The sequence below is a fragment of the Pungitius pungitius genome, chromosome 10 (genome assembly GCF_949316345.1).
Source record: "Pungitius pungitius chromosome 10, fPunPun2.1, whole genome shotgun sequence".
In the NCBI taxonomy this organism is placed as follows: Eukaryota; Metazoa; Chordata; class Actinopteri; order Perciformes; family Gasterosteidae; genus Pungitius; species Pungitius pungitius.
In genome coordinates, this window is record NC_084909.1 from 20,029,738 (window position 1) to 20,042,497 (window position 12,760).

Here is a 12,760-nt window from a genome sequence, read left to right on the forward strand (position 1 = left end):
TGACAGTAGCCACACATGACATTACATTCACAGCAAGGCCTTTAAAGGAAGGGAAAAAAAGAACAAAAAACCCAAGCTTCAAAGTGGACGGATGTGTTGTTTATTACACACCAGGTTCAGGGGCTGATCCGGCTGATCAGAAGAGAAACCACCTGGATCACAAGCCGCTCAACAGTCGTGAACCTTGTAGACTCCTCCCTGAAGCTGGAGAAGATGGTTTTAATACTAGATTAACAGCGTCAGTGCGTCTTCATATTGGTTACAGCTACAGCGGAATGCTGAGGCAACGTTTATCTTCATTTCTGACAATGATGCTGATGGAGTTCGCCTTATGTGTCGCACTTGGAACTCAAGTACAGAGCGTGGAGTGAATCTGAGACGCGTCGTCACTGTGAGGTCAGCCTCGTGGCCCGAAGTCAGCACTTTGACCGCCATCAAGTGTTTGTGAAACCAGGAGAGAGACAAGAGGGTGAAGCTCTTACAATTACATCCGACCAGTGAAAACACCCTGAGAAAGGGTTGAAGAATAGAATAGGGGGGGGGTCCAGCTCGCCTCGCCGGATGACTCTGCTAGAGAATTACAGAAAGACGTTAATTGCATTTCTATAACGGTTGCTGATGAAGCGCCCGCTTTGACTCTCCAGGCTGGGTTGAAAATGACGGCGCTTTAGCCCCGAACCCCCCAAACAGCTGACACTCCATTAATCACCCAGAGAGCACGCGGGCTCTAAACCCTGTTATTTTGGTTGCTGAGCAGGGGGGTCGGTATTAGCACTGATGTAATCCGACTGGTGGACAGCGGCCCTGACAGCGCAGGAATAGACAACATCAATTAACGTGCCATTGTGCATGTCCCCCCCCCCTTAATCCCCAAATCCAGTCAATTTCACACAACAAATGCAGCATGTGAACAATGTTTGCATTTATCTGTGCTGCCGTATAAAAAGGTGTTTATATATGTCTACTTTGACAAACAACCAAAGGGCATTCTGGGGATGCGCTTCATTCCTCAGACTTCGTTCCGCGAAAATTCATCCATTTCTTGCTGGTGTAAGTATTAGCTACAAAGGGAGGATGAGCATTTGTAGTGAGGTTTCAGCACAATTCTCAAAGCTCCGGAGGGAAGAGCTATCTATTCCCTTTGTGCAGTGCTGTTTGAATTCTACTCATCTGTTAAATGCAGCACTTCTTTCTTCAACCGAGGTTCTTTAAAGTCCAGTGTGCTGGATTTTTTGCAATCTGCAAGCAAAGTGCTAATTGTCATTGGATCCTGCACACTGGACCATCTAAATCCAAATCACCCCCCAAATGAAGGGCTGTAGGAGAAGGAATGGCCATCCCTCCATGTCTCCCCCCCCCCCCCCCCCCGACAGCCCCCACATTGGCAAACAGTCATGCAGCGTTCACGTGTGACCCAACAGGAGGTGGTCATTGGTTATAGTGGTAAGACATGCACCTGTCTCTCCGGGCAAGGGCTCATTCACCGTGTGACACTGTGCGTCCTTTTAGCACGTTTCCTGTCTTAAACCCTCACGTCAGATCGTTGCCTCTGGTCTCTCTGTGGCTTTTTCAAATAGAGCACAGCTGCAAAGTGGTGCAATCAACCAGCTGCAGACCTCAACTGGCACCTATTAGCAGAAAGACTGGTCATAACAACTATTTTAAAACATGCACTTTGTTATATTGATAAATAGCTGCAACGTGTTTTTAACCTTTGTTTTTAGTTAAATCAGTTCATAAGCACTTATACAATGTCAAGAGGATAATATTTAACTTGTTAAGCTTTGACCAACAGGTCATTCATGTAGGAACTAGCAAAGAAGTTTTTGTATCTCTTAAAAGGAAGCTTTTAGTGACCTTATGAACTTTCCCATTGAGAGTCACCCTGCAAGGCTTGGTGGATTCCTTCAATGTCTGCAGAATACACATTTTGGGATTGGAGGTAGACAAAAATGAAAAAAAAGAGAATAAATTCCAGTGAGGCTTCCTTCACTGCTACCAACACAACTGACCACTCAAGCACAGTCATAACGTAGGGCAGACTCTGAGGGCTTCATCACAATGTTCATCAGAAATGTTAGCAGTGAGGGATTAGCACCGTTTCAATGGATAAAGCGTCACGTTACCCCCATCTAGAGCTAGAAATCAGCCGATGCAAGTGCTGTTTATTTTAGAATCAGCTGCATTGCAGAAGCATGAGAAGATACTCGGAGTTAGTCTCTCATAATACTCATGAGTAGAAATAAAGCCAGAAACACAAACAACAACTAAACGTAAACATGTCTCGATGATGTATAAAGATAAGATAATGTAAGAGTATAGTAGTAGAACTACTACTACTTAGTAGTACGCATAATGATGTTCATGTGTACATTCATTTACTTGTTGTAAACCTGAGCGACAGCAGCTCGAAGGGGCGGAGTCTGCGGGCAGCGCGTGACGCGGTGCGTGACGCGGTGCGTGACGCGATGTGTGACGCGGGGCCGTCAGGATGGCGGCGGAGCGGCATCTCCTGTTCGTCAACAAGTTCTAAACTAACGTTGGAGGAAACGAGCCTCGGTGATGGATGCAAAGCCAAAGTAACTCCGAACTGCCACTCGTTCCTTCGTTTGTTCATTTTCACGCCCCCTCCCCCGACGTCATGCGCCTGTTGCTCGGTCTCCTGTGCGCGCTGCTTTCGTGCGGGGACGCCACCGGAGGAGAGTCCACCGGGACCGGAGGAGGGTCCACCGGGACCGGACCCGCTGCGCACGTCAATGACGACAACGTCTCCCACCGGACTCACGTGCGACAAGAGGCTCTCCAGCACCGACCACCGGACGCCGCGTCAGGTTGGTGCGGCCTCAGGTGTCTTTAACGGTGACGTCAGTCACAGAGAGTTCGAGGCCCCAAACGTGTGCAGCGTAGCTTTGATAAAAGATACAAATACATCACAACGGAGATGGCGAGTGATCGTTTCGACTCCATCAGCCACCATGTTACATCATGATGGAGATCAGTCTGTGAGTCATGTGATGATGGAGCTGCTGTCCTCTCATGAGGAACAGTTCCTCCCATCTGTCCCTTCTTCTGCATCACCACCCCTCAGCAGTTATTATCTATTAGAGCCACTGAGACAAAATACTCAAAAATAAATTTAGTTTTTTTTAAAAGGAAAGAAAATATATTAGCATTAATTGCATTTAAAGTTTTTAAAACTAATTATGCACAATTTGGTGTGGTGAAGATCACAGGAGCGCTCTACTTCATGTTTGTGTCTAAGGCTGAATGTAAAGTGGCCTCACTGCATCACTCTCTCTTACTCACCCACCCACACACACACACACACACACACACACACACACACACACACACACACACACACACACACACACACACACACAGAGGAGCTGAAAGAGGGATTTGAGGTCCCTTTCATCAACTGATTCATGACTAATTCATGCCGCTGTGGGAGTACATTACCATCCGTCATCACATGACCCTCGGGTCCGCTTCGATGGCCGAAAACACTTGGAAACGCACCCAAGCGTGCTGTTGTCACTTGCACCCCCTCCCCCCCTCCCTTGCAGACATGTGTTGTGTCCTACCAAGCCTTCTCCTCTCCTCCTGTAGAGCTGGAGGAGGGCTGCCAACTCACAACTTCTCATTTCAAACAGCAGGTGTACAAATACACACTAAAATACTCCCGATGCCATCTATTGTTGTCAAATTCTTTGTTGTCCCTTCATGACGGGCACCAGATTAGAAGATCTAATCATTCTCCCCGGGGGGGTTGTAGTTATGTGACAACATTTCTTGTGGTTGTTCGGACCCCCTCCCCCCCCACCCAGCTTTGCCGTCAGCATCTCTTCACTCCATTCGGTGTCAGTTGAGTTTGACATTGCTGACTCGTGCCTGGGGGGGATTTGGGCCAAATGTAAAAGGGAGCACTTGTGTTTTCCACCATCGAATGTGGAATGTACGGCCTAATTCCAACACACCAACAAGCCTGTGTGTGTGGGAGGGGGGGGGGCAGTGGAGATAAGTCCCCGTTGGACCATCTGTTCACGCTGCCTGGGGGTCTGACAGAATTGACCAGTCAACATGTTTGTGCCTTTTACTTGATACGTCAGCAGAAGCCCAAATGAGCCCAATTCATGCCACGTTCAGGGTCCCGTTTTCTTTCTCTTCCACACACACACACACACACACACACACACACCACGTGGGATCTGTCTATCATCTGCCACAGCGGGCTCAGACGGCCCATTTCTCAATCTACTTCATAAACCTCTTTGCGTCGGGGGTTCAGCGCCAAATGGCCCGATTATAGTAATCTGGCACCAAACACCTCCACTTCGGATCTAGTGACCGACCCCCCCCCCCCCCCCCCTGTTATGTTGGACCACTACCGCAGAGCGGCTCCCTCCCCCAAAACAAGCATCCTCTTGTCCATCTGCACGGGGGGACGTACCCCAGTGGGTGGACACTGTCCAATGTGGGCTTTTATTCTGAGGAGAATGAGGCCTGCTTCATGTGCACCGAGCACCCGAAACAAGCACCAGGGATTATACTCAACACTAAGTATTAATACTGAGATGCTCAGTTAGTATTCAGTGATTATTTTAAGATTTGATGTTATTTATTACTTTATTACTATTTTTAGATATGATACTTGATTATGATGCACAATCTTTATTTTAAATTTCTAAGTCGTTTTTTTTCAATTGCTAAGAAGCATTTTTCAAACTCTTCACACAGTTTGCATTTCCTGGATGCATTTTGGCAGTTAACAGTGAATCAAACCTACAAAACTCACTCAGACCATCAAAACCCTTCATGTGTCAAAATGAGCTAGATTTGTGGCTGAAAGTATCCCCGCTCCTCCTCGCCCTCCTTATAGAAGGGAATCGTTGTTATGGAGCCATCTGCCTACAGGGCCATGGCACCTGCTGGGATATCGTAAAAGCTGGTAACATTCCAGTGAAGCTCATCATCATCTAGCAGCAAGACCATGAGCAAAAAGACCTGCATCAAGATTGTTGCACGTTATGCGCCGTTTACACTGCTGCAATAGCTGTGTTGCAGCATTTAGCTACTAAAATAAAAACGCAATAAGGACCTCTCTATGGCCTACTGGTATGAAATAACTAAGACGCTGTAGATGTGGAGGGTGGAGGACGAGCTCCTAGAACTCTCCAGCTCTGCAGCGCACAGGAGAAGCAGAAGCAGAAGGAGGATCCTTTGTCCTTTGTCAGCTTCCTCCTGCAGCTCCTCACCGAGGCGCTGATGGTACTCATCATCGCTCCATGCAATACGCCTGGGCTTCCACTAGGGTGGTGTCAGCGTCTTTAAGGACTGAATAATCCGTGACAAAGTAAACTTGGAGTTTCACACCCACGCACCTGAAGATCCTCTTTGAGCCGTCGTTCCTCCCTAACCCCCCCTCTGTGAACTGTATTGCTGGTCATGCCCTGTCTGCTGCTCCGGGTTCACTCGGGTTATGGACCATTCTGGATTAGTTGTCACAGGTTGGTCACTCGTGGGATGCTTGTGTTTCCATCACCGCAATTTATTCCATTGGGCAACTGATGCATTTCTGAGCCTTCATTCTTATGCAAGACAACCCCATTAGTCCACGAAATGAAGTCTTTTTTGTCTTGTGCGCTCACTATTGGGGGTCAGTGATTGGGTTTGAGGATGCGGTGACACATATTCACTTAGGCCCTAAAGGGCTACCAATAAATAAGTAACAATTAGAGCCCTGTAATGAATCACCTTATTGAATTTAGGCACTGGTGTTACCATTTGGACGCTGATGTAGCATAATGTTGTCTCGAATGAACGCTTTGCTCACTAATTGGCCAATTTGATTATTCCTCTTGGTGTTAAATCTCCTGGATTCATTGATTCATGTCTCCAGGGATTCTGCAAATGACTTTTCCTACTGTGCTGACAATAAGGTCCCTTCTAGGTTAATTGGAAACACAGGAAACTCTTAAAGCATACAGGGCTGGACAAAATAATAGGAACACCTATTATTTTCATGCAGTCCACACTGCATGCAAGAGTTTTTGACTTTCCGTCTTTGATCTTAATGTTTCTTTTTGCCCCAGATTCACTTTTTGACCTGAAGGTCCAGGTCAACAACGTGATGAGTCGTCAGTACCTGAGCCAGGCGCTGGTGGAGGTCTACATCAACCACACCAGGACCAACGCGGCCCTTACTGGGCAGGACGGCGGTGCCTTGCTCCGTGTACCGTACCAAAGCGGGACGCCCATCACACTGGTGGCCAGCAAGGACGGCTACCTGTGCAACCTGCTGCCTTGTAAAACCAGCAGGATGCCAGGTAAGACATGGAAGGTGTGGGTGTACTGTCATTTTCCTTTACTCATCATTGGATATAATGCCAGTGGGCCTGTGATAAATGCGTGTTTTTCTGTTTGTATTTGTTAAATACACTTTGTCATGTGACGTGGATCTGAATACACAATCTGCACTGAAGGATACGATGCACTTTAAATGAGGACACATGAAACAGTGTCATGTAAAAATACACTCACAGAAATCTACTTTCAAATACATCAGTGATTTTGTGAAGTTGTTATTGCAGGTCCATGTTAGTTTCCACCTCTCTGCATGTGACACCCAGGAAACCCTCTTTAGGAACATTTCTAAACACACGCCTGGAGTGAGTTCCTCCTTCTTTGTCTGTTTGTCATCTGCCATCTTCAGTGGGGAGCGGATGTTCAACGCGATATGTTCAGTGCATCCAGATTCGATGGGCCATCACTTTAAAGCCTGAAAAGTTCCCGTTGACCCTCCAACAGGCTGCGGGACAGTCTCAAAGAATGTGACCAACAGAAGGACGTTTTTATGACAGGTTCATGGTAGTTTCCTACTTCCATGAAGCCATAACCTGCGTTAACACTAATCCTGACTGGTTACCCGGCCAGTTTAAATCCTCACGCCTCAACAGAACTAATCCAGCCACCAGCTGTCTGCCCGTTATTGGATATCTGTAGTTTGGTATCTCAAAAGGTCTCGGACAGATTTTAACATCTAAGTGAACAGTACAGCTCCTTAATTAGGGACTGGACTAAAATGATGAATTGAATCAAATATTGTATTGATCCCCCCCCCCCCACACACACACACACACACTTGTCAATGTAAAAAGAACTAAGCTTCTCAAGCTTCTGGTTTTAGTGTTTTTCCCTGAATCCTTCGTTAATGTCTGTTTGAGAGAAAGCCAGTAACCTCCTACATCCTCCTGTCACTGCTGTAAAGAGTTACATTCAAATGAACGTGGTTTTAAAATGAACATGGCTTCAGTTTACAGAGTAATCCTTATGCTACGCCTGCATCGCCTTGTTCTCAACTACCATCAAGTCACCTGTTATATGCTTTTGCAAAAAAATGGTCCAAAATTCCCAAGCTTGACTTTCCCATGGAAAGTTTACAGAAGTTGACCACAAGTTTTCCTCTCCCTTTGCAACCATACATTGCACTGAGGGGAGATCTGTTTTCCCCTTCACAAGGACGTGTGGTTCTAATAAGAAGTGGAGAGAAGCAGCAGCTCAGCAAAGCTTCTGTCAGAAAAGGCAACGCATCCATTTCTTGCTTCTTTGCAGAGGTTCATGTTGCACAACGTCATACTGCCATCTAGTGGTTTCTAAAGGAAGAACTATTTGCTCATTTTGCATTTGGCCCTTCTGCTTCTATCTTTGCTGTAGTATTTTCCTCCGTCACCATGTCACTGCTTGGTCTGAATCAGGGGAACATTTGGCTCTTCAATGATTCAGTCCTGATCACTGGAAAAACATCTGGTAGTGTATATCTTCTTAATTTCACTCTCTTCTTCTTTCTTGCTTGATGTTCTCTATGCATTTTTCTTTGATTGTCTGTACACCAATTGAGTAAATAAACAAATTATAACAGCCCAAGAATAGCAGCACCAAAGGGATAGTTATAGACACAAATATCCAGCTGTTATTCATCGTTTTTTCTTGTATTTGCAGATGCCACATCACAGCCTATTGTCCAGTTTGCCAAGAGCCTGCTGAACCTTACTGACAGCAGCGAGGCCACTTCTGTCCAAGCCTACCTGACCCTCCCCAAGCTGCCGTCAGAGGAGGGCAGCTTCCATCACACCTTGGGTATCATGAGAAGTGAATCAGGTATGCAGGGACAGGATTATCATAAAACTGTAGACGATGTTTCGTTGTCATTGGTGCAGTCAACGCGTTGTCTTCAGCTCTGCCTCCTCCGCTTCTCAAGGATACGTCAGTGTGGAGCTGAGTCCGCTGGCCGCTGTCAGTGTGCAGCTCTTCTCAGGAGCCTCGGAGCTTCATGTGAGCGGACCCATACAGATCAGCCTCAGCATCCCGGACAGCTGTGGGCTCCGGACCTCCAATGTTGTTCCAGCGTGGTTCCTCAACCGGACCACTGGTGAGTGGGAGTCCCTACTCACTCAGTGACTCCATGGTCACTTAGAGCTACAGTTGGTCATGGAAGACACTTGTCATATTTGCTCAAACTGTCACGATATCCTGACTGTAGTACATGAGGCAGATCATCATTGATAGTGATGGAGTTCTCCTAAGAGCATCGCTCTCGAGGGAAAATACCCAATGAGAGCCAAGGAGCTTCTGAAGCATCACTGTGAAGTTCTTAAACCCTGCAATGACTGAACATGATCAAGATTGTGCTTTGCGTAGACAAAATGTTGCATGCTATTTAGCTGAAAAATAATAGACTGTGACTGTGAGCTTTATCTCTGTCTGAATATACTGTAAACCAAGAGTAGTCTTGTTCCAACCCAAAGTGAGTAGGAAACCCCTCTGTTTAAGTTTAGGTTGCATTGTATAAAAATCAGAAAAAAGGTCTGCAAAGATCCATTGTCTGACCGTGTGACCACTTATTAGTATGAACCTTAATAATAAAAAGTGAATTTAATATTAATAAAGTTCAGTTTTGTAGCAATAAGTACATCGGTTTACGTAAATATAGAGAATACAGATTTTTGTGCATAGGATTTGGTAGAATTTTATTCAATCTGTCAAAAAAGTCGACCTGTTTTTTATTTACGGGAAAGAAAGTACACTCATTGTTGAAAGTGTTCAATCTGGGTCCATGAAACAGTCAAAAGATACAAACATTGACTCATATTGTTACATCGGATAGTAATTGATTTGACGGATACTGTTTCATTGCTTTTGGAACGAGTTACTAGTGAAGCTCTTAAAGTGTTGTGGTAGTTGTGCAGTTTGTTTTGTGTTTGTTTTTCGTAGGTGGATGGATGAGAAAGGGTCTGGGGACGGTGGTGTCGCTAAAAGGAAGACTCATGTGGACCTTCACAGCTCCTCACCTTGGTTACTGGGTAGCAGCTCCTTTGGCCTCCACCAGAGGCGAGTTCTCAGCGTGATACATACTAATCAAATGTGTCAGTCAGGTACCAGGAAATGACCAGCATCGATTATGGGATGGTACTGTATGTAGATGGAGTGGCTGTGTTTTTGGCGAGGTGGTGGGGGGGGGGGGGGGGTCAGGTCCTGGCTTTGTCTCCGCCCACTGGCTTCCTGTGTGGACTCTGCAGGTGTCCAAAGACGTGCTCCGGACAGACTTTGAATTGAATGAAGGTTGATTGGTGAAAGGACCCGTAGGTGCGTAGATGTGAGTGGGAAGGCTTGTTTGCCTCTGGGTCGGCGCTGCGATGGACTGATCATGTGACCACGCCGTCGGCAGGATCAAGGATAAGCGGCTTTGAAGATGGATGGAGTTTGTTTGAGCAAACTATATATGACTAGAAATTGTTCTGAAAAATAAATTGACTGGAACTAGCCTTTGGGGAAAAGCTAAAAATGTTTAAAATGGTATGAATGCAACCTGTATTGCGTGTGTGTGATATATTTAATCCTTACCATCTATGTATGTGTTTTAGGTTTTTTTGGAATGGCCGTCCCCATTGACCTCGTTTCACACCATTCATCCCTCCTGATGCTGGTTCTTGGAGGAATGCTTGTTATGGCCACCTGCCTCCTCGTCGGGTTGCTGTTTTATCGCAGGTAACAGAAGCTTCGTGGTAACGCTGCTGAGCATTTCATGAAAAGAACTTTGATATCAGTTCAGTTCAGCACTGACGGGGTCTGTGTTTTTACTGCGTAGCGTGTTGCAAAGGCGCCACTGATTGAGACGCGCTTCTCTGTCTGCAGACCTTCGCCCAGTCACACTAAAACGAAGATTCGACCAGTGATGAGAAGAGACCAGACCACCTTAACGTGTGACGCTGTGGTCCATGAAGCATCTTCAGCGGACTCCTCTCCTCTACGGGGGGATGAGCAGGAGTACCCCCATGTGATCGCTAACCCCAGCGCTGTGCCCATCAGGGTGGACCAACTGCACAATAACACTGACCTCATCGAGCCGAAGTGTTTGCACGAGACCACGGGTCACGGCCCAGACCCGGAGAACCTGTGGTTCTACAACCAGCCGGTCGCCGTCTTTCCCGCTCCGGCATTCTTCCACGTGGAGGAGCGGCCCCAGCGGAGCGAGTCGGCCACCCTCCCCCGCGGGGGGTCCGCCGCCGAGCCGCCGGGTCGAGACGGCATCACGCAGACTCCGCCAGAAGGTCCCCCGGCGGCACAGAACCGGGCCGCGGACAACGAGGACCAGCTCGGGGTTCTGCAGAGCTCTCGGTCTCCGGCCAGCGCGTCCAGGGGGCACTTGGGCCTGACGGAGTCGGCGTCCGTCCCGGGGACGCTGAATAGAATCCGGGGCGGCGGCGGCGGCAGACACTCGGTGCACGCCTTTGCAGAACTTTCTAAAAGCCCCTCGGCCCAGCCTCCCCGGGCCTGGTTCGTATCGCTGGAGGGCAAACCAGCAGCCGAGATCCGCTACGCGGTGTCAGAGCAGCAGAGGCGGCGAAGGCCAGTCGAGAGTCGGGAGACCAGCTTGGACTCCGGCGTCGACATGAGCGAACTGAACCAGGCGCCCGGACGGCGGGCCGTGACACTGGAGCGCAACGCCACGTTTGTCAAAAGCAGTAAACGTGCGCCGCCGTAGTAAAACACCTCCAACCTTCTGAGTTTGTATGAACAGCACAGATTCTGTGACACAATACTAAGTCATCTTTTTATTGCTTCACGTTGTGGGTCATTCATGCCACCGGATTGAAAAGAAACCCAACGAAAGTCCAAAGCAGAGCGTGTGAATTAAGCAGTTTTCTTCTAGCAGCCTCAGTTTGAACCAGGAATAAAAGACATTTGGCAACGTGTCAGATATCATTTAATAAGGTTAAGTTGCATAGTTGTCATATCTGAAGCCTACAAAAGGAATAAAAAAGCCACATGATTGAGATTAATGAGGTCAAACACCTTCATAATGACCACTGTGGAATTTATTTTATTTGTTTAACTGTCACCTGATTTGTTTGTTTACTTTTTAATTGAAGTGAATCATTTATGAATATTTAATATAATCATATTTTAATAATAATTAATAAAGAAATGACTGATGACCTGGATGAGTATTTTTTGTATTACATTTTGCATTACATATACACAAAAACTGATGAACTGCGTGATATTTAAGAAGCCAAAAACGCACACATTGTATGGAGGAAACACTTGTAGAGCATCCAACACTTTTCTTAAAACAATAACAACAAAATCTCCCGATACAATGAAAACTTCTAAAAGAGGCCCTCAGAGACTGAGACAAACTGTCATTGGAGATGGAACACTCTGTACCATCATCAGTGAAGTGTCACTCACATCATTGACATAGAAAATGACCAGAACCATTGTTATGAACACATACATGAGTGAAACCGTTTCATATTGTAATGGTACTTGATTGGGTTCTTGTAATGTGATCAGATGAATATTAATCTTTATGAGGTAGAATTCCAGGCTAAAGGACTTCTGTATGTCATTGTAAAGACACACAAACATCCAGGAGGCTGCTGCAAAGAATCCACTGAACCACTAGAGGGCCCAGTTGTAAAGGTTCTGTTTTTCAATGTCTTATTATTTCAACCCATAATAACCCATAATAAAACTGAACTGTCATTTCAGTTTAAATAATTATCAAACCTTTGAGAGATTTGATGTGAGACGTTTTCAAATTAAACAAAAAAAAGAAACATTTCAATAATTCATTATTCAAAAGGATCAACAGATACTAAGAAACCCAAAAGAGTATCAGCTGAACAAGTATAAACTGTCAGGAAAAGGGTGCGTGTTGGATTTCAAGCTGTCTTAACCTTGAATTGATCACAGATCAGGGAAGGATTTACACAATGAGAGCATCTCATTTTCAAGGCTTCATGGTTGGATGCATCCATCTGGAATTACTGAAAGGCTGAATATGAATATGTTGACTTCCTCACAGCGACACCCCTGCCTCTCTGTCCAAGACGGAGGCCTCCGGGTATCTGGCTTCACCCCGAGGTGCTCCGGATACGTGGAGTAAGGGTTCAGGGTTTGGAATGGAAACCGTTTGACGCACTTGGTGGATCGTAAAGCGGCGGCGGGATTAACGCTCGCGCTGCTGGGCACAGCGAACCACAAACACACTCTTACACTCCACGTGACCTGGGAGGTCGGATGTCTGCAGGACTGAAGGCCACATTTAGCCTTTGTCTTTTGAGGCAAAAGCACAGAACTCTGCATTATGTTCCTGGGGGACATTTCTTATGTCTATAGAAACGTTACCTGCAACCAACAGAACCAGTTGGGAAGGTTTTTCTTTGCATTGCAGGAACTTATAGTGATAAAA

The 12,760-nt window shown here is 46.4% G+C and overlaps 1 protein-coding gene across 1 annotated transcript; it reads left to right on the forward strand.

Moving 5' to 3' along the window:
- The first annotated feature begins 2,482 nt into the window (after positions 1-2,482).
- Positions 2,483-11,498, forward strand: LOC119228346 (protein FAM171B-like). The gene is made up of 8 exons (XM_037487738.2): positions 2,483-2,831; positions 6,096-6,329; positions 7,717-7,809; positions 8,002-8,160; positions 8,261-8,431; positions 9,274-9,390; positions 9,924-10,047; positions 10,195-11,498. Exons 1-8 carry the CDS (start codon positions 2,567-2,569, stop codon positions 11,042-11,044), a joined length of 2,013 nt encoding a protein of 670 aa, XP_037343635.2. The 5' UTR covers positions 2,483-2,566; the 3' UTR covers positions 11,045-11,498.
- Positions 11,499-12,760: the final 1,262 nt, after the last annotated feature.